The sequence below is a fragment of the Mustela putorius genome, unplaced genomic scaffold (assembly GCF_011764305.1).
Source record: "Mustela putorius furo isolate JIRA1106 unplaced genomic scaffold, ASM1176430v1.1 tig00003896_pilon_pilon_pilon, whole genome shotgun sequence".
Taxonomy (NCBI): Eukaryota; Metazoa; Chordata; class Mammalia; order Carnivora; family Mustelidae; genus Mustela; species Mustela putorius.
Genome location: NW_025422045.1, coordinates 7,425,547 through 7,447,093, shown reverse-complemented (window position 1 = coordinate 7,447,093; position 21,547 = coordinate 7,425,547). Strand labels below are relative to the sequence as shown.

The window sequence follows — 21,547 nt, the reverse complement described above, 5'->3', positions numbered from 1 at the left end:
CAGATTTCCAGTGATATCATTTCCTTCTGCTTTCCCTTTAACATTTCTTGTAATGGTCTGCTAGTGATGAATTCTTTTGGCTCTTATGTATCTGAATATATCTGAAAGAGTTTATTTCAAAGTCATTTTTGAAAGATATTTTCATTGGGTATAGAATTCTAGATTGGCAGTTTTTTTTCTTTCAGCACTTTAAGATCCTCTACCATCTTCTGGCTTGCATTATTTCCAACGATAAATTTTCTATTGTTCTGATCTTGTATAATATGCCTTTTTCTCTGTGTGCTGTTGAGATTTTTCTGTTTTATCACTAGGCTTAAGCAGTTTGATCATGACCTGCCCTGCTACAGCTTTCTTCAATTTTCTTATGTTCTGGGTTTGTTGAGTTTCTTGGATCTATAGATTTATAGTTGTCATAAAACTTGGAAATTTTTAATCCATTATTTTTTCAGATTTTTTCCTGTTGCATTCCTCCATTTCAGTATCTATGGTTATGTGTATACAACACCATTTGAAGTTGTCCCACAGATCACTAATGCTTTGGGTTTTTTTTAATGTCTTTTTTCTATATGTTTCCATTTTTTATAGTTTTTGTTGTTGTGTCTTCTGGTCATTAATCTTTTCTTTTGTAGTGTTTAGTTTGCTCATAATCCCATCCAGCATATTTTTCCATTCAGACATTGTGATTTTCATAACTAGAAGTTGCTTAATCTTTTCGCTGCCTTATCAAGTACATGGAATAACAGTTTTCATTGTTAGAATAGTTATGTTTAAAAAGTTTGTGAACACTGAACTATTATTGCTCCTAAGGGAAATACTGGGCTAGGTTTCTATGAACTTCTGGTCACATTTTGTCAGCTGATCAATATATAACTTTGTTTTATGTGTGTTTATATTTAAAGGCATTCTATTTAATATATATTGTTGATTCATTAGCATTGAACTCATGACCCAAGAACACCATAGCTCGTGCCTGAATGAAATTTATCTGACACTTACATTTTCTCCATAAGACATATTACAGCCTTCTTGTGCTTAAAAACATTGGACAGCATTTCACCACTATGCCTGGGGGCCATTTTAAACAGTAAAATCACCAAGAAAAGGCACAAAAATGCAAAACATGTGACACTAAATAGACTGTGAAGATTAGACTTATTTATAGTCTCAGAACTAAAAGAAGAATGTAGAGCATCACCTGTTCTGTCTCAGCTGGGAACAAATGTGTCAGGAGCCTGAAAGGTTTTTTTGTCGCTGAGTGCATATAAATGATTGTAAAAAAGCACCATGAGTATTGATTTTAGAGTTATAAATTAACTTTAATGAGTAGATGAATTTTCAAATATGGAGTCCACAAATATGGAGCATCAATTTTATACCCGTTTTAATATCCTTGTCTACTTATCATTAATCTAATTTCTAGGTCTGTTTCTATTAACTAATTTTTTAACTTATTTTGAATTGTATTTTCTTGTTTTTTTTTTATGTTTGGTGATTTTTTTTATTGATTATTAGACATTGTGAATTTTACTTTATTGGGTACTGGATAGTTTATATTTATTTAAAGATACTTTAGTTTTGTTATAAGATACAGTTAAATTACTTAGAAATATTTTGATCCTCTCAAGGCTTTCTTTTAATTTTTGTTAGGAGGTAGCTTGGCTGAATTTTTCCCCATTACTGAACCAGTGCCTTTCTTCGTATTCTATCCAGTGCGTCATGTATCACAGAGGTTTTTTCTCTCTGGCTTATTGTAACACAGATTCTTCCCAACCCTGTTTAACCAACCCCCAAGGATTGTTCTGCCTGCTGTTTCTTGGAGATTCTTCCCTCAGCTCTGGATAGCTGCTGCACTAGCATCAGCTGAAGACTTGAAGGAAAGAAAGACCCTTTGCACATTTTTGGAGTTCACTTTCAGTGCAGCTCTCTTCTTTCCATACAGCTCTCTCTATTCTGGTATTCTACCCTGTGAACACTAGCAACCTGAATCCTTTACTCTTGTCTCCTTAATTCAGAGAGACCGTTGACTTTAGATTGAATTTGCCCTCCCTGAACTGCAGCTTGGAAATTCTTTCCAGGAAATAGGCTAAGGCAAGTTGTACACCTTGCCTAATTTGATTTCCTTCTCTCAGGGATCACTGTCCTACACACCCTGATTGATACATTTCCATTTCTTCTTTTAGTTGTCATAGGTAAATCCAGTCTCTCTTACTCCATGATGGCTAGAAGTAGAAGTCTGTCAGATGCATCAGGCTTGTTACCACTCTAGCAGTAGTGACATTTTTTAAGCAAAAATTAAAGTTGTCATTCTCCCTCCTTCCTTCTTCTTTCCTTCCTAATTTCATTCAAAAACATTAAGTGGGGCCAAGCTATGTAGGCTTTCATGCCAGCAGGATTGGGAAGTGGGTGGCATAGTGGCCCAGATTGGGAGTATCAGCCAGACTGGAGGGAGGGAAACTTCTTGTCTGTGGGAGTGGCCTGGTATGGGGTATTGGAGTCTGACTCATAGAGGAAATGTCCACATAGCTGAGCACTAGGGAACAGGGCCATGCAGGGTGCAGAGGGCTTCTATCAGCACTGTTCACTGAGAGGGCCTAGGAGCAGTGATGCTTTAGTAGCAATAAACACATTCTAAATACCATTCTTTACTAAAAGGGAACTCTGATCTTCTTGCAGAAATGGCTGATTTCAGGGTTAAGTATGAAATGAGCCTGGAATAGCTTATGCCAGAAAGTGGTAAAGTGCTCAGAGATTGATGGGTGTATGCCTCAAGGATGTAGAAACCAGATTGAAGGGGCTTCCATTAGCCAAATCTGGGACATTTGTGGCATCAAAATAAAAATCATAATTATAGTATCATATAATAACCCATGAATACAGTGAGAGTCTGTAACCCTATAGTGATGGAGAAAGGAAACTGATAAATCTGAAAGCAGTGATAGAATTAGGAAATCCTCCTTCGTCAACCATCATAATAATAATAAATAATTCAGCCAATAAACAATAATGGGTGCTAGTGAATCTAACTTTGATAAGGAATGGGATCTTTACATTTTCTCATAGTTCTTCCCAATAAATATTTATTACAAAGGGGGAAAAAATAGGAGTACTTTTATGGTGGAGAAACCTGGCAGATACCAGCTTAACTCAAGCAATCAAAATCAGCATCTCCAGTAATGGAACAAATGGAAATCTTGTATCATTTGATAGAATGCAATGCGTAGAAGGCGACATCAGTTTTTTGGTTCTTCTGCAAAAAACAACCTGAATCTAAAGATTTTTATTTATTTATTTATTTATTTATTTGATAAACAGAGAGAGATCACAAGTAGGCAGAAGGCAGGCAGAGAGAGGGGGGGAAGCAGGCTCCCCGCTGAGCAGAGAGCCCGATGCAGGGCTCGATCCCAGGACCGTGAGATCATGACCCGAGCTGAAGGCAGCGGCTTAAGCCACTGACCCACCCAGGCTCCCCCACAACCTGAATCTAATCGTGAGACATCAGTAAACCCAAATTGAGCGACTTTCTGTAATCTTCAAAGTATCAAAGTAATTGAAAGAGATGGAAGAGATATGAAAACTAAATGGAAGGATTATCCTGGATTGGCTCCTTTGCTGCAGAGAACACTATCAGGACTTCAGGAGAAACTAGAGTGGGGTCTCGGTTAGATGTTAACATTGTTAATTTTCTTACTCTGATGGTGTGTTATGCAGAACAGTGGCCTTTTTTGTAGGAGTTGATATGTTAGAGTATTCAGGGGAGTTGGAGCATCATGTCTGCTACTTACTCTCCAGTGGGTCAGGGATAAGAGAATTCTTTTGTACTATGTTTGCAAATTTCTGTTAAGTTTAAAATTTTTGTAAGAAAGAAACTATTTCAAAATAAGAAAACATTTAAAATTTTTTAGCAGCTTTATTTTGTGCTAGCTTTATGAAAAACCTTAAAAAGCTGTAACTTAGTCATATTAACTATAACTTTCACAGGTTAATCATGACCTGAACAGAAATCAAGAATTGAACGCTTAATGGGCTGAGCCACCCAGGTGCCCCATGAATTCTTTATAGAAAAAAAATTCATTAAATTTGTACAGTATTAAGAAATTGGGGACTTATTACTTTTTACTCATGGTATGTAGTGATACAGGCTTTTATTTCTCTTTCTTTTGTCTTAGCCTTGTCAGACCCCAGCAGTAGACTTTCAACTTCTCCTCCTCCTCCAGCAATTGCAGTACCCTTGCTGGAAATGGGGTTCTCTCTCCGGCAGATTGCCAAAGCCATGGAAGCCACAGGTAGGATATGTTATGTTTACATATCCATATATGTAGATATGAGAAGCCTGGTCTTATTGAGGGTGATATATTTTTTAAGAGACCATAAAGCTTTTTAACAGCTGATTTAGTTACAGTGGCATCATAGAAGACACTGTTGAATTGATACCATGAATAACTAATTATGTTGCCCCAAATTAGTATTATTCTTTTCCTTTTTTTTTTTTTTCTTTTAAGGATTTTATTTATGTATTTGACAGAGAGACCGCAAGAGAGGAAACCCATGCCAGGGGAGAAGGAGAGGGAGAAACAGGCTTCCCACTGAGCACTGAGCAGAGAGCCTGATGTGGGGCTCAATCCTAGGACCCTGGGATCATGACCTGAGCTGAAGGCAGATGCTTAATGACTGAGCCACTCAGGCGCCCCAGTATCATACTTTTCTTTTTCACCTTTTCAGGTGCTCGAGGAGAGGCTGATGCCCAAAACATTACTGTCCTTGCCATGTGGATGATAGAGCACCCTGGACATGAGGATGAGGAAGAACCCCAGTCAGGCTGCACAGCAGACTCAAGGCACGGAGCAGCAGTCCTAGGCAGTGGTGGGAAGTCAAATGACCCCTGTTATTTGCAGTCACCAGGAGACATCCCATCAGCTGATGCTGCTGAAATGGAAGAAGGCTTTAGTGAAAGGTGAAATTCCAATTTCTTTATTTCTGTTTTATGAGGTTTAAGTGATACTTCCAAGTGCTCCGTTTATTTCCCTTCATAGGTGCTTTTTTTTTTTTTAAGGTTTTATTTATTTATTTGACAGAGAGAGAGACCACAAGTCAGGCAGACAGGCAGAGAGTGGGAGAAGTAGGCTCCCCGCAGAGTGGAGAGCCCAACGTGAGGCTCAATCCCGGGACCCCGAGATCATGACCTGAGCTGAAGGCAGAGGCTTAACCCACTGAGCCACCCGGGTGCCCCTCGTAGGTGCTTCTAATGGTGTGTAAAGTTGCTAACTAGTGAAATAAGGTGGACATTTCAGTTACAAGTTTATGTTTCTGTGAAGGATAAAAATGACATCACAAGTTTTGACTTGAACAGATGTTTTCATGGAAAAGAGGAAATAATTTTTATATAGAATTAAGCTGAAAAGAGGAAACTGAAAATTAAAACAATTTTTTTCAGGAACAAAATAAGCATTCAGATAAAATAATTTTATCTCCTATAAGTGATGTAGAATATTCATATTTGAACTTAATGCATATAGAAGTGGACTTTTAAATTTTTTCTTAATATAGATTTTATCTTTATCTCTTCTTTAGTTTTTAATATCTAGTACAGTACACCAATTTTTTAATTATAAAAAGAATTCTGTGATAATGCATAGCCTGAGATGAGATGTAATAAAATACTCTGTAGTTTTTCCTAAAATCTGCCCACTTTAGTACTTCTTATGACTCTGTCTTCATTTTTCTTTGTAGCTCATGAAGTCATTTGGTTAACAAGGCTTATATCTTTTTTAATATGCAGATTTTTTCTTACAAGCTCAGTGGATATTTTCGTAACTTATTTTGAAACACGTTTCTCATAGGCAAGGATTCTCAATCATTTCAGATTTTAACTATTTAATCATTTAGAATTTAGTTAAGACCATTGATCTCATTTGGATTTGAACATGCATTAAGCATCATTTCCTTGTTGGCATAATTCAAAATTAGATAGGGGTACTTGGCTGGCTAAATCAGTGGAGCATGATGTTGGGGTCATCAGTTCAAGTTTCATGTTGGGCATAAAGCCTACTTAAAAAATAAATAAAAGTAAAAAAAAACAGCTAAAATTACTGTTTACCTAGGGCAATATGACATATTTATAATTTAGGAGCTTTACCAAGGACAAGATATATTTCAGTTTAATTGTAAATACATTTTATTTTTGGTACTGTTTGGAAGGAAATGCAATACCACAAGAGAGCTTGTGCCTATGTCTTCCATTTATGGTGGTTCTGAAAAATTTATGCTGCTTTCTAATTTGCACTTGTAGCCCTGATAATCTGGACCATACAGAGAATGCAGCTTCTGGAAGTGGACCACCAGCTAGGGGTCGCTCAGCAGTAACAAGAAGGCACAAGTTTGATTTAGCAGCACGCACATTGCTGGCAAGAGCAGGTAATTAATATGTTTCACATCCTTCTGTTAGTAAAAGTCATACAGTTTATATTTTAAAGTCCCCGTGAAAGCAACATTAAAGAAGATGTAAACTACTGATACTAAGTACTCAGTTTCTCCACATTAAGAGAGTAGCTATTTGCATTTTACTATCTACTTACATAATTTTGCATTGAAATCACAGCATACATTCATAGATTTATTTTTAAGCTTCCTCTGGATGCAAAAGTCTATACTGGTTACTTGTAGATCCTGAGATTTTTTTTTTTTATAAATGTGCTCTCTGCCATCAAGCTATTTATACTTTAAGAAGTAAAGATGCATGTTTAAAATTTAACATTAAATTAAGTGAGAAGGAACTGAAAAGAGCACTGTGCCAAAGTAGGTACTGGGTTTTCTTATGTGCTCTCGGCCTTAGGGCTAAACTACTAGGTAAGGTCCTAGATAAGCAAAAATAAATTCCATTGTTACTTTACTTTCCTACAGAAAAGAGCATCTACTATATTAATAAGATAAATGAATCCAAATGACTTCTTAGAAATTCAGATAAAAGATGTACATATTATGGCCAGATACTTCCAGGATTATGCTCTAGACATGTGAAGTGTAATTTATAAGGGAACATATTTTTCCAACTAAAAGCTAGGATATGTGATTTTTTAAAATAGCATCTTTGAGCTATTAAAACATAAATAGTTTTTCAATAATCTATGGTAACAGAGAAGTTGAGGCTGAGCTAGAAAATATGGGATGTTTAGTTAATATATAGGAAAGGGACTGATTTTTTTAAAAATAACCCTAAAAGAACAACAGCCCATATTTATTGAGTGTTTTTCTTATTTACATTATATGAAATATTTTACATGGATTGTTTTGTTTAAACCTATTAACAGCCCTATGAGTTAGGAGTGTTGTTCCCCCGTTTTACAGAGAAGAAACACATATGATAGGTGAAATTTTATGTTTATGGTCTGGAATCCAGTAAATTAACTGAGCTAGGCTCTTACCTGCATGTATGGCAGTTAAGAACTGGCGAAGTATTCAGAATTACTTTATACATGCAAATAAAATGCCTTTTTTGTTTTGTTCTGAGCGGGGTTATACCGCTCTGTGCAGGCCCACAGGAATCAAAGTCGGAGAGAAGGAATATCTTTGCAGCAAGACCCAGGGGCGCTGTATGACTTTAATTTAGATGAGGAATTGGAAATTGATCTTGATGATGAAGCGATGGAAGCTATGTTTGGACAAGACCTGACCAGTGACAATGATATTCTGGGAATGTGGATCCCAGAGGTACTGGATTGGCCTACCTGGGTGTGTGTGATTGCAGCGGGGGCTGCTCTGACTTATTTTCCTGCCCTCCTGTTCATGTAGCTTACTAACAATAGCCTTGCCTAAAGTTGTTACACTCTGAAAATTTCAGTCTTTCATCTCATCATAAAGTTTGGGGCTCTAATGCTTAATGTTACTTTGATACCTACAAACTAATAAGAAAAATTCTTTCTTGCTTTCTCTGTGCGATTTTATTGCTTCTCTCCCCAGACTAGATGAATAGAGTTATATAATGGTAATATTTGATTTATAATATCAAAGATAGATTACAAAATAGGCATCAGGTCCTAGTCAGCTCTGCTGGGTATAGAACATGGCTGCTATGCTCACCTTGCTATCTGAATGCATGCTCTTCTCCTTCATAGATTCCATTTAATCACTGTAATGCCTCATTCTAACAACCAGTGCCACCTAGGTCTTGTAACTACATCCAGGGCCAGGGTACATGCTGGGTTTGTATGTTTTCATTGTTTGTAGCAGGGAGACTGAAAACTTCACAGGTCTAAGTCCTACAGAAAAGAGCATCTACTATATTAATAAGATAAATGAATCCAAATGACTTCTTAGAAATTCAGATAAAAGATGTACATGTTATGGCCAGATGAAAAGTAGCTTTATTAGGATTTTTAAAAAAATCACTTGAGATAGGGCTAATTATTTTTATTAACTTCTATCAATAGGATAGTGGGTTACCTTAGTTGTAACTTACTCAATTGAGAAAGGGCAATGCACAGCTTCAGATCATGAGCTCTAAATCCTGATTTGAAAGAAATTTGTTATGTCACATTAATGAACATCCTGCAAATACTCTAGCATATGTAAAGAAAGTCATTAATATATAAATATCTATTTTTCTCTTCTTAACTTTATGTTAAATTGACTAATAATTTGATATAAAATTTTGTGCAGCATGTTTGTGAGTCTGAAGACAGGGAAGAAGTGGTCGTGTGTGAACTGTGTGAATGCAGTGTCGTCAGTTTCAACCAGCACATGAAGAGAAATCACCCTGGCTGTGGGCGCAGTGCAAACCGCCAGGGCTACCGCAGCAATGGCTCCTATGTGGATGGCTGGTTTGGTGGTGAATGTGGGAGTGGGAATCCATACTACCTGCTCTGCGGCAGCTGCAGGGAAAAGTACTTAGCCCTGAAGACCAAATCCAAGGCAACAAGTTCTGAAAGGTACCTTGAAATTGTATAGATATCCAGAACCTCTGAATAAAGAGTATAAAGTTTCTCTCTCATCAAGACATGGGAATTACAGCTTTTTTAATGGGAGGAGTTACACTTAACCTTTCCCTAAGTCCCATGATTGCTGAATTGGGGGCAGGAAGGGTGGAGGAGGTTGAGGGATTCATGTTTTGCCAGAGCTGGGAGCCTGTAGCCTGGTAACAATGGCATGGCAGCAGCTTCTTTGCTGGAGTCGGAGTCTATTAACCTTGGACTTACTGGCAAGTTCTGGGCAGGGCCCTTGCCTTAACCTTTAGGACCTCATGGTCAGTTTTTCTCATTGGCGTTTTTTTACCCTGTTTTTGACCTCTTAATTAAGATCTTTTTATTGATAAAAAAATAGAGTTTAGATTAAATGAGCTTCCATGACAACATTACTTCTTTTTATCCTTGAATAGCAATTCATCTGTAGTGAGTAGGCCTTTTATCCTTATTGTCAATGATTAAAATCTTCACAACATTCTGGAAGAGTTTTGGCTAAGAGTTTTTGTAGGTGACCCAGAAACCTCCCCAGTAATTTGGTAAAATAGTCATTGATTTTTGTAAGACTATGTGTACATACATATTGTAGTTTTTATTAGCATATAACACAAAACACTTTTATTTTGTGTTGCTTTATTAATGACCTTTTAAAATGTTCTAATGCCTTAATTTGCATTTTGGGGTACTAATTGTTTTGTATAAAAATACAATGTTCTTCATGTTTGGTGCAGGTACAAGGGACAAGCTCCAGATCTAATTGGCAAACAGGACAGTGTGTATGAAGGTAGTTATTTTGAGAGCTTCTTTATTTTACATGTTCCTGTATTTTTATATATATACCTTCTGCTTAACATCTGTTACTAAAATTTACCTTTTTGTATATGTGTTTGTATTTAGGTACATGTTAACTCAAAACATTCTCTAGAATGCTCAAGGTAGTTTCAACAGCCCTAGTTCTTAAAACCAAAGGAAAAGGACCTGGATTCAAATACTAGCTTGACCACAGAATGTTAGTCTTTGCATGACATGTTTTTTTCAGATTTTTTCTCTGAGAAAAGTAAAAAATAAAAAGTTGAAGACAGCATGAATTTATCTGGAGCATTCATTTCCTTGAAATAACTGATTCTGTAATGATTATGGATAGGGTTAAGAATTCTCTGTTGACCCCAGTACTTTTTATCAGTTGAAATCTCCATTACCAGCTGTAACATTTGCTTTTGCTTTAAATGAGTTTGACTACTCTGACTCCTTTTCCTTAGACTCTGACTGTGCCTTAGGAGTGCAGTTTGGTTGGGTCATCAGGAGATGGCACCTTAGTTCATTTTGTGGGTCCTGGGCTCTCAGTCCATCTGCATTTTAGACCTATCTCACAGTAACTCTTGCCAGTAGAGTTATGTCATGTTTATATTCACATACCATATGTTTATTTATTTAAATTCCAGAAGACTGGGACATGTTGGATGTTGATGAAGATGAAAAGCTAACAGGTGAAGAAGAATTTGAATTACTTGCTGGACCACTTGGTTTAAATGACCGACGCATTGTACCAGAACCAGTTCAGTTCCCTGACAGTGATCCCTTGGGAGCATCGGTAGCAATGGTAACCGCTACCAACAGTATGGAAGAGACTCTGATGCAAATAGGTAAACTGAAATGCTAATTGGCGTGGATTTTATAAAGTCTGTATTAATTTGTTTCTTAGGTTAGGTGGTAAATAATAACACAACATCCCCATCAAGTGTCTTTAGTCAATTGTTTTAACATTTTGAAGGTATCATGTAGTATTATTTATTTTTTGTTTTTATGAAATATTAAAGTGATTTAAAAAAAGTCAATAAAATGTGAGTATGATTTTTTTTTTTTTTTTGACATTGTGATAAGAGAATCCTGGAGTTGACTATAAAAACAATTTGGCAGTCTTTTTTTTTTTTTTTTTGCATGAGAGGGTATGGGTGATTTTTCTATCAGGAATACAAAATAAAGAATTAATGTTGATGACTCAGTCCTTTCTCTTGTACTCAAAGCATATTTATAAAACTATCTTTCCTTTGTTAGTATTAGTAGAAATGATATATGAGCAAAATAAATGACACCAAAACATTTTAAGAAACATATATAATAGATTATTGCTTTAGAAATGTTCATTTCTCCCAGGGAGTTTTCTGTGTAACTAAGTCCAGATGAACAAAACACACTGGTTTGCTGTGTTTCCTTGCAGCCCAGAACCTAGGTAGAATGGGAAAATTTTTCACTAGTCTGGGTATGTTTTTCAGGTTGCCATGGCTCTGTAGAAAAGAGTTCCTCTGGAAGAATAACACTAGGTGAGCAGGCAGCTGCTTTAGCAAACCCTCATGACCGGGTTGTGGCTTTAAGGAGAGTGACTGCTGCTGCCCAGGTTCTTCTGGCAAGAACCATGGTAATGAGAGCTCTGTCTCTTCTCTCAGTAAGGTGAGTACTTGTGTCAAATGATGCTGTTAGTTTCTAGTATATAATTGACAGGAGTCTGATACTGTTTGGGAGGATGAGATAGAATTTTTAGAACCTCAGATATCTACCATTGAATGAAAGAAGTTAGACATAGTTATCATTTTTATTCAGTCAGTAAATACATAGCTCTTATCTGAAATGGGAAACTAAGGCTATCAGTCCATTTGGCACAAGATAAAAATAAAAGGTTTAATGAATAAAAATAAAAGGTTGAATGAAACTAAGGCTATATCAGTCCATTTGGTGCAAGACAAAAACAAAAGTTTTGAATGAATGAAAATTGACCAGCTGTGTAGCTACTTCAACCTGCAGATTTCATCAAAGAGATTCCTGCCATGCTCATATTGTGGAATGTTATACTAGAAAAGGAAAAGAGCCAAGAATACCTAAAAGACATCCATTTAAGAAATAGTTAATCAAAGGTATATAACTACAAATTGGTGAAGACAGAAGGACCTGAAATAAAAACTCAAAGTAAAATTTAGAGGAGACTCTGTTATTGGTTCAAGAATAGGTAGTTTGGAGAATGGAGGAGCAGAGTTTAGAAACTGACCCACAGGTTGTTCATGGTATAATGGTGAGCACTCTGGACTCTGAAACTGATCCACATATGTAGATAAAACACCTGATTTATAATTTGATTTATGACTTTGTTTATACTGCAGAACAATGAGGAATTGATGTCTTTTTCAATAACTTGGCCTCGGTCAGATAGTTTATTCACATAGGAAAAAGTGAGTCTTGGCTCCAGCCTCACACGAATTAAAACAAATATTTCCAAGTGGCCCTTAGGCCTATATGTGAAAGATAAACCAATAATGTTTCTATAAGGTAGGAAGAATTGATTTTTTTTTTTTAAGATTTTATTTATTTGACAGACAGTAAGAGAGGAATACAAGGAAGGGGAGTGGGAGAGGGAGAAGCAGGCTTCCCACTGAGCAGGGATCCTGATGCTGGGTTCCATCCCAGGACCCTGGGATCATGACCTGAGCCGAAGGCAGACGCCTAATAACTGAGCCACTCAGGTGCCCCGGAAGAATTGATTGAGTCACAAAAAGCATTCATCATAAAGAAAAAGACTAATAAATTGGACTACATTTAAAAAGAATTTCTGTTTAGCAAAAGTCATTAAGGAAGTAAAAAGAAAGTAAAAAAAAAAGTCACTGAATGGGAGAATTATCATTGTATATTACCAATAGAATGTAAAGAACTCCTATAAATCCATAAGAAAAATAGACAACCCGAAAGAAGAATGGGGAAAATGCAAAAATAATATGAGAGGATCGCCAAATGGCCAGTGAACATGGAAAATGAGGTGTTCAACCTCAGTGGTCTTTCGAGAAATGAAAATGAAAGCCCAATGAGATACTGATTCACACCCACCAGAATGGCTAAAATTTAAAAGACTGGGAGGGAAATGTGAGCAGTTTCTCACTGCCAGTGGGAAAGTAAATTGGTACAGTTACTTTGAAAAACTCTTCGATATTACCAAACAAAGGTGTGTATTAACATACTCTATGACCTAGAAAACTACTTCTGGATATGTATTCAACAGAAATGCTTATATATGTGCACCCAAAGATATAAGTAGGAACTTTCGTGGCAGTGCTGTTCGTAATAGCCCTGTGCTGGAAACCACCTAATTGTCATCAGTGTGGATAAATGAATTGTGGTAGATTTTATTAATATGGTGGTGAAGATGAGTATTTGCTGCTATAAAGCAACAACAAGGATGAGTCTTATAAGCATGATGTTGAACAAAGAAGCCGCAAAAGAATATAGACTTTTTTCTCTTATTTATATTAAGTTCAAAACAGGCCAAACTGATTTTTGAAAGTCCGTGATATTGTTTACTTTTGAGAGCCTAGTGACTGAGATAGGTCTAAGCAGGCTTCTGAGGTACTGGTAATGTTCTGTTTCTTGATCTGGGAAATCATTACATGGGATTGTCCAGTTTGTGAAAATTCATAATTTGTGAACTTTCCTGTAATTATCCTTTGGTAATTCAGTTATGCTTCAAGTATATTCAATTGAGACTGTGGACTCTGAGAAACAAACTGAGGGTTTTGGAGAGGAAGGGGGTGGGAGGTTAGGTGAGCCTGGTGGTGGGTATTTAAGGAAGGCACGTATTACATGGAGTACTGGGTGTGGTATATAAACAACAAATCTTGGAACACTGAAAAAATGAAATTAAATTAATCAAAAGAAGGGTGCCTGGGTGGCTCGGTGGGTTAAGCCGCTGCCTTTAGCTCAGGTCATGATCCCAGGGGTCCTGGGATGAAGTCCCGCATCGGGCTTCTGCTCGGCGGGGAGCCTGCTTCTCTCTCTCTCTCTCGGCCTGCCTGTCTGCCTACTTGGGATCTCTGTCTGACTGTCTGTCAGATAAATAAAATCTTTTAAAAAAATCAAAAGAAAACATAAATAAAATATGAAGATGTTTAAAGTTTCTATAACAGCTTCAGCTTATATAATATTTTTTGACTTCTCTTAGGATATATATGATTAGTGATATTGCAGCTTGCCTTTTATTTTGGTTGTTGGTATTTTGGTATGTTATGTGGGGCTCCAAATGGTCCCTTCAGAAATCTGTTTTCTTTATCCATCTGAAGTGTGTTTCTTTCTTGCCAGTGGTTCCAGTTGTAGCCTGGCTGCCGGTCTTGAATCTCTGGGGCTGACAGATATCCGAACCCTGGTTCGATTAATGTGCTTGGCTGCAGCAGGGAGAGCTGGCCTCTCCACCAGCCCTTCTGCCATGGCCAGCCCCTCAGAACGCCCACGAGGTGGGCACAGCAAGGCCAGCAAGCCCATCTCTTGCCTGGCTTACCTGAGCACAGCGGTGGGATGTCTGGCATCAAACACTCCGAGTGCTGCAAAACTTCTGGTACAGTTGTGTACACAGGTGAGCTGGTTTTCATTGCTTTTCTTGTTGCGATGCTTACTTCTGACCAATTCTTATTAAAGAGCCTTTTGAGGCAAAATCTTTTAGTTCCAAAGTTATATGTAAAAATTAAATCTGTTTGTTCCAATTGCCTCTTCAGAACTTGATTTCTGCTGCAACAGGTGTAAATCTAACCACAGTCGATGATCCAATTCAGCGAAAGTTTCTACCCAGCTTTCTTCGAGGAATTGCTGAAGAGAACAAGCTTGTTACCTCCCCAAATTTTGTTGTAACTCAGGCCCTTGTGGCGTTACTAGCAGACAAGGGGGCCAAACTGAGACCTAACTATGATAAGTCAGAAGTTGAAAAAAAAGGTACGTTTCATACCATTTACCATTTAAATATGTAGTCTTGTAACCAATTTGATTCATGCTTTTTAAAACATGTTTTAGAGTTGTTGTAAGTGATGAATTACATAGCATCATGTATACTTCTTAAGTTCAGATCATGAAAGAAGTGCATGGATCCTTTTTTCATTGTACATGGAAACAAATATTAGAAAAATGCACCAGATTTGTTTGGTTTGATTAGACTGTTGTATTAGATTATGGTTTGAGTCACCAATAGATAATTCTGATTAGGTTTCCTTAATAAAACCTAGATAAAGATAGTGCTATTTTTATCTTTGTCATAAGATGATAACAGTTTGAAAGGTTTCTTTAATCACTATTATCTGTCAGTCTCTTCATCAGAACCATTTGGCCAAGATAAATGGGCCTTTGGATCTGTCAGCACAGCCCCTTGACTGGCTGTTATGATCACTTTTGAGCAGCAGAAACCAAACTTTTTAGGGCATGCTGCCTCTGTCTTGGCCTTAAAAATCATTTCTGCTGCGTTCTTGGTCAGTGCGGCCTTAGAGCAAAGACTGTTGATAGATGTATATAAATGTATATTTTCAGTGAATCAGATTTATTACAGAATATGGTATGAGATAAATGCTTTATACCTTGTATGTATATCTTAGTGAAATGATTGCTTGCAAAAGTGCTAATTCTTTAAAGATATGGGTTAACCCATTTTTTTTGTTCACCACCACCAGCTCTTACCTGGGCATCATTTCATTGTTTTGTTTAAGCAGGTTTAACTGCCCAATTGTATGCCCATCCTTCCTATGATCCTTCTGCTGTAGGCCCTCTGGAGCTGGCTAATGCCCTGGCAGCCTGCTGCCTCTCCTCCAGGCTGTCCTCACAGCATAGGCAATGGGCTGCTCAGCAGCTTGTGCGCACTCTTGCTGCGCATGACCGCGACAACCAAACAACTCCCCAAACACTCGCCGATATGGGAGGAGATCTCAGAAAATGCTCCTTTATCAAGTTGGAGGCTCATCAGAACAGAGTATGTATTTTGAGCCTTATGTGTGTTAATCACCTATGTAGGATAAAAGTTTCTTTCCTTCTCAAAGAGCTCAAAGTTCAGATCTTAGCCTCTTTCTCTCTCTCTTTCTCTCTCACACACACAAAATTACTTGGCTAGGAGTTACAAACTCTCCTGTCTCTGTATGCTGGGTTGACATAATCGTATCAAAAAGAAAAATCAGTTGGGGGAGGAGAAGAAAACCAAGGGAATTGCCTCACAAAAGATGAGGGCTTGTCCATGCAAAAGGAAGAGAAGTTGTCCTCATTATTTTAATCCAACGCACTGAACTCCAGAGGATTGACAAGGGTGTTTTAGGAAATGAAGACTGATCTCCATGATTTGCCAATTTCAAAATCACTTCTTAGTCTGCACTGTTTATTTTGTAGAACATATAAATATGTTGAAATATTTATACTTTATTGAATTAAATACACATTTTTAGTAAAGATTCTAGTACTATCTCCAATAACTCAAATGAGTTTGGGCAAAGTACTTTAAAACCATAAAAATAGATTATGTTTACAAGCCAGTTAGAATAGAGTGAGACCATATATATTACATTAGATCATGAATGTTTTTCTTTTACAGTTTCCCTGTAGATTTTCTTAGGATTGTAGGATTTTTTCTTAATGAAATCTTGCCATTTGCAACCAAATGGATGGAGCTAGAGAGTATAAGGCTAAGCAAAATAAATTAGAGAAAGACAATACCTTGATATCTCTCCTATGTGGAATTTAAGAAACAAAACAAATGAATAAAGGAATAAAAAAGAGGCCAAAAACCAGACTCTTAACTACAGAGAACAGAGGTTTCTACAGGGGAGGTGGATAGGGTATGAGTGAAATAGGTGATGGGGATTAGTTAAGAGTACACTTCCCATACTGAGCACTGAGTAATTATAGAATTGTTGAATTGCTCCATTGTACGTTGAAAACTAATGTAACACTTTATGTTAACTATACTGGAATTAAAATTTAAAACTTAATAAAAAAAACTGTTGGACTTTTTCAACTTTTCTAGGTAATGACTTGTGTTTGGTGTAATAAAAAAGGACTCTTAGCTACAAGTGGCAATGATGGTACCATCCGGGTGTGGAATGTTACCAAGAAGCAATATTCACTGCAACAAACCTGCGTGTTCAACAGATTGTGAGTGCCAACTTCAGCTCTCATGTGTAACATTTAAGATAAGAGAATCCTGACATGCTTCATTTTGATTGTGTTAACATAATCAAATTGCCACTAAACTTTTTTACAATTTTTCTTATATAATGATCTTACTACATCTGCAGCGTTTTTAAATTTCCAGGACAGTATTTAAGAAAATAAAAATTTTAACTATCAATATCTGGACTTACTCAGAAATAAATCGAGGTCTACTGTGCTAGCATAAATGCTAAATTCTATAAAACGGTGGCCTAATTTTCTATCATTCTTCAAGGATTATTTAGGAATTAAAGTAATGATATTTCTTCTGTAACAGAATGTACAGCTTTTATAGTTTTATAGCTAGCTATAGGTATTTCTTTTCTAGGAACATCCCTAGAGATTAGGCAAATGAGACAATGTGCTCTGAATTAATAACCAGGTATACAACCCATGTAGAATCAGAATATCTTTGTTGACAAAGTAGGTACTACATTAAATGAGCATCACTCTTTAATAATTCTACTTTCTTCACATCGTGATAAACACTAGTGAATATGTGATTGTCAAATGCTGCTAGCCAGGCTTTTGAAATTAAGAAGCTTCTAGTCCATATGGTATCTTTTTTTTAAGATTTGAGGTTTAGTATATTTTTGGATGATGAAGATTAGAATTCCATACATGTCTCTTATATTCTAGAGAAGGAGATGCTGAGGAAAGCCTGGGGTCACCCAGTGATCCAAGTTTCTCTCCTGTTTCCTGGAGTATCAGTGGCAAATACCTAGCTGGAGCCTTGGAAAAGATGGTGAATATTTGGCAAGTTAATGGTAAGAGTCACGCCAATGCTAGCAAAATACTGAAGATACTTTTTAAGCCATTTTTTTTTTTAAGCTTTCTGAGTCCAAACAGTGGCTTCCTTTCACCTTGAAACTCACAGTGTATTCATCAGCTGTGTAGATCTATGCATATTATGGTTTAAATTAAAGAGGATGATGGGGGCACCTGGATGGCTCAGTTAAGCATCTGCCTTTGGCTCATGTCATGATTCCAGGGTCCTGGGTGGAGCCTCACTGAGAGTTCACTGCCCAGCAGGGCATCTGCTTCTACTTCTCCCTCTCCTTCTGACTCCCCTGGAATTATGCTCTCTCTCAAATAAGTAAAGTCTTTTTAAACCTTAATTAAAAAGAATATGCTCATTTCCCGACTCTTTCTGAGAGTTTTGACTAATCTGGTAGCTATAAACTAAAAATTCTTTTCATGTACTACTGCAAGTGTTCAGAATGGGATTTGAGCTGGAATTTTTAGTGATAGATTCTTTTGAATCACTTGAAATATTTATATTTAAATTGTCCATTTCACAAGTACAGACTCTTGTCAATGTCTTATACCATGTCTCTGAAAAGTAAAAATCGTTATTGTAATCTTGGGCTTATCCATATTTTTGTTTATTTTTGCATATTTAAAGAATCACTATTCTGTTTCACATATTTTTTTTTTTTTCTGTTTCACATATTTGAAGGAACAGCTAGCCTTGACTGTAGGGAAATTTCTTATGTTTGATTTTCAGTAATTACAGGAAAGAACTTAAGCTTTTGACATTTCTATACTGAATATTTTTCTTTACTCCCTCTTTAATAAAACTGTCATTTTTGTCCCATTAGTGGTTACAGAAAAGCCTATGAATTTGATAATCATGTGCAGTGTATAAATTAAGGGTCCTGCCTTGTAGTTGTATTCATTCTTAGACTATTAGGAAATTGGGGACTTCCTTGAGTGTACTATTAGAATTAAGTAATAGTTATTTTTGTATTATTGTTTTTGAGAAATAAGTAACAACTATTAACATTCTCTCCCTATTTAGGAGGAAAAGGATTGGTAGATATTCAGCCTCATTGGGTGTCTGCCCTGGCTTGGCCAGAGGAGGGTCCAGCTACAACCTGGTCAGGAGAGTCTCCAGAATTATTGTTGGTGGGACGGATGGATGGATCTCTAGGACTGATTGAAGTTGTTGATGTATCCACCATGCACCGTCGAGAGTTGGAGCATTGCTATCGAAAGGATGGTAATGACTGGACTTTTGTCTAACTGAGAATGTATTCCTCCAATCAAGAAAACTTAAGTTTTTTGGCGCTTGCTCTTAAAAATGCTGAGTGAATATTACTTTTGGCTATTTCTCTAAATTGTCTGGTTGGTATTTCTTTTTAATTAGTTACCAAGTTGAAAGAGATTTCTCTTCAAACACCTGTAATATATCTCTGCCAAAGTGAGATTAAATAGTATTACATTTATCACTCATCCTTTATGTAAGTATCTGAACACTTAGAGTAGGGCTCCAAGTCTCCCTTGAAAGTTAGTAATGTCCAAGACAAAAAATTATAATCATTGGTAGATGTGAAATTGAGGAAGTGGGAGGAGGAGGAGAGAGGTTCTGGTGTGACAAGAGATAGTAGAAAGTTTACTTTAATTTATTTTCTCCCAGTTCCCTTTACTACATAGTTGTTTTGGGGAAGTGGAGCATTTCACAGATAACAGTCCCAGGTTACATGGTATTCTATTAGCAGAATATAACAAGGTCTTTTTTTTTTTTTAAAGATTTTATTTATTTATTTGGCAGAGAGAAATCACAAGTACACTGAGAGGCAGGCAGAGAGAGAGAGAAGGAAGCAGGCTCCCTGCTGAGCAGAGAGCCCGATGCGGGACTCAATCCCAGGACCCTGAGATCATGACCTGAGCCGAAGGCAGCGGCTTAACCCACTGAGCCACCCAGGTGCCCCATAACAAGGTCTTTTTTGTTTTATTTTGTTTTAATTTAGTTTTTTTAAAATTGATAATGCTTTCATGGGGTTGAAATATTTTGAAGTTTAAAAAAATAAACAGTGGAAAGTCTTTTTTCCCATCTGCTCAGTTCCCATGTTCCCACAGAGAAACATCGTTTCTTGTTTTTGTTTTTTTTTTTAACCTTATAGCCTTCCAGGGTTATATGTACTTAAAGAAGTAAATATGAATATAGATTGTTAGAAATGGGACATCTATGGTAGAATATGGAAACACACTGAGTAGAGAATATTAACCAAAAGAAGGGACAGGTAATTTTCTTTCTATGACTTGGGTTATTTCATTTCTCAGTTTCATGGTAAACTCTGGTCCAAAAGGAAAGAAGCCAGTACATTAACTTGGAATCACCAAGGAAATTTAATTTTTCAATAATCACCTGAAAAAAAAAGAAAGATTAAAAATGAGGGTAGTCGGAGCTCCTGGGTGGCTCAGTGGGTAAGCTTCTGCCTTTGGCTGAGGGTCCTGGGATCGAGCCCTGCATCGGGCTCTCTGCTCAGCAGGGAGCCTGCTTCCCCTTCTGTCTCTCTGCCTGCTGCTCTCCCTACTTGTGATCTCTCTCTCTGTGTCAAATAAATAAAATCTTAAAAAAAAAAAAAATGAGGGTAGTCCTTATCACTTGCAAATAATACTTTTGGGGCACCTTGGTGGCTCAGTTGTTTAAGTGTCTGCCTTTGGCTCTGGTCATGATCTCCAGGGTCCTGGGATTGAGCCCCACATTCGGCTTCCTGCCCAGCGGGGAGTCTGCTTCTCCCTCACCCTCTGCCTGCTGCTTCCCCTGATTGTGCATGTGCTCGTGCTCTCTGTCTAAATAAATAAAATCTTTTAAAATAAATAAATAAATAAATAAAACTTTTAAAATAGGTTACACAGAATCCCTGCTCTTAGCCTAATAATAATGTCTGATACATTAAAGATTTGGAAACTTACTTGCGGTGATTGCGGTAGCATATATTTGTTGCAAAATCTGTCTTAAGTTAGACAATGACAAAGGAGTCACTTATATTTTCTTTTTTAAATTTTTGTTTTTATCATGTTAGTGTCTGTAACTTGCATTGCTTGGTTCAGTGAAGATAGACCATTTGCAGTGGGATATTTTGATGGAAAGTTGTTACTGGGAACAAAGGAACCACTTGAGAAAGGAGGCATTGTTCTAATTGATGCACATAAGGTAAAGCATCTTTACCAGATGGTTACTTTTTCTTGTTTTTTATTATATAGTATTGCTTGATACTAGTTTTTAAAAATCGTTTACATTATTTGATACTCTATTGTTAACAAAGTCTTTGGACCATGTATATGCATGGAAGAGTCTGTGTAAGAAAGCCATCAAGCCAAGAAAGAAGTAAAACCAAAACAGTGAAATAGGAACTCCCCCTCAAATGCTAGAAATTCCATCTATGAAGAACGATTCCTTTACCTTAAAAAGAGGCTGCTGATTCTAATGCTTCAGGGCTATCTAGGCAAGTAGCATTGTGGATGAAGCCATGAGTTGGAAGGTGTGAAGGGGGTAAAAATAAAAAAGTGTCAGAAGAACACAATGATGACAACCATATAAACATATAAACACACAATATGTCTTAGATTCTTATAATATTCACTAATTTTTTATGAAGGGTGCCTCTTTTTTAAGTTTCTTTTATATTTTAATGAGTACAAGTCAATAAAAGTACCTGTTAAAATGCTAATGAAAGATGAATATTCCTTCTGAATCAGAATTTCATAATTCATTTATTCAGCTAACATTTATTGAACTTTGGCTCTAGCAAATATATATAATGCAGACTATACTGCAGGGTGAGTTAGTCTAGTGATTGGGAATGACACGACAGTATCTT

The 21,547-nt window shown here is 36.8% G+C and overlaps 1 protein-coding gene across 9 annotated transcripts in view; it reads left to right on the top strand.

The window, feature by feature from the left end:
• Positions 1-21,547, top strand: part of HERC1 (HECT and RLD domain containing E3 ubiquitin protein ligase family member 1) — a 186,960-nt gene that overhangs the window by 134,276 nt on the left and 31,137 nt on the right. For 6 of the 9 annotated variants that reach the window (XM_013059545.2, XM_045067489.1, XM_013059542.2 and 3 more), the window contains 15 exons: positions 4,167-4,283; positions 4,720-4,951; positions 6,287-6,411; positions 7,505-7,725; positions 8,653-8,921; positions 9,683-9,735; positions 10,394-10,594; positions 11,225-11,399; positions 14,067-14,337; positions 14,477-14,690; positions 15,455-15,711; positions 16,753-16,880; positions 17,577-17,704; positions 18,739-18,939; positions 20,750-20,880. In XM_013059545.2, coding sequence (XP_012914999.1) covers positions 4,167-4,283; positions 4,720-4,951; positions 6,287-6,411; positions 7,505-7,725; positions 8,653-8,921; positions 9,683-9,735; positions 10,394-10,594; positions 11,225-11,399; positions 14,067-14,337; positions 14,477-14,690; positions 15,455-15,711; positions 16,753-16,880; positions 17,577-17,704; positions 18,739-18,939; positions 20,750-20,880 — 2,723 coding nt within the window. The remainder of the gene's footprint in view (positions 1-4,166; positions 4,284-4,719; positions 4,952-6,286; positions 6,412-7,504; positions 7,726-8,652; positions 8,922-9,682; positions 9,736-10,393; positions 10,595-11,224; positions 11,400-14,066; positions 14,338-14,476; positions 14,691-15,454; positions 15,712-16,752; positions 16,881-17,576; positions 17,705-18,738; positions 18,940-20,749; positions 20,881-21,547) is intronic. The other 3 variants (XM_013059547.2, XM_013059546.2, XM_013059543.2) reach the window with 2 other exon arrangements.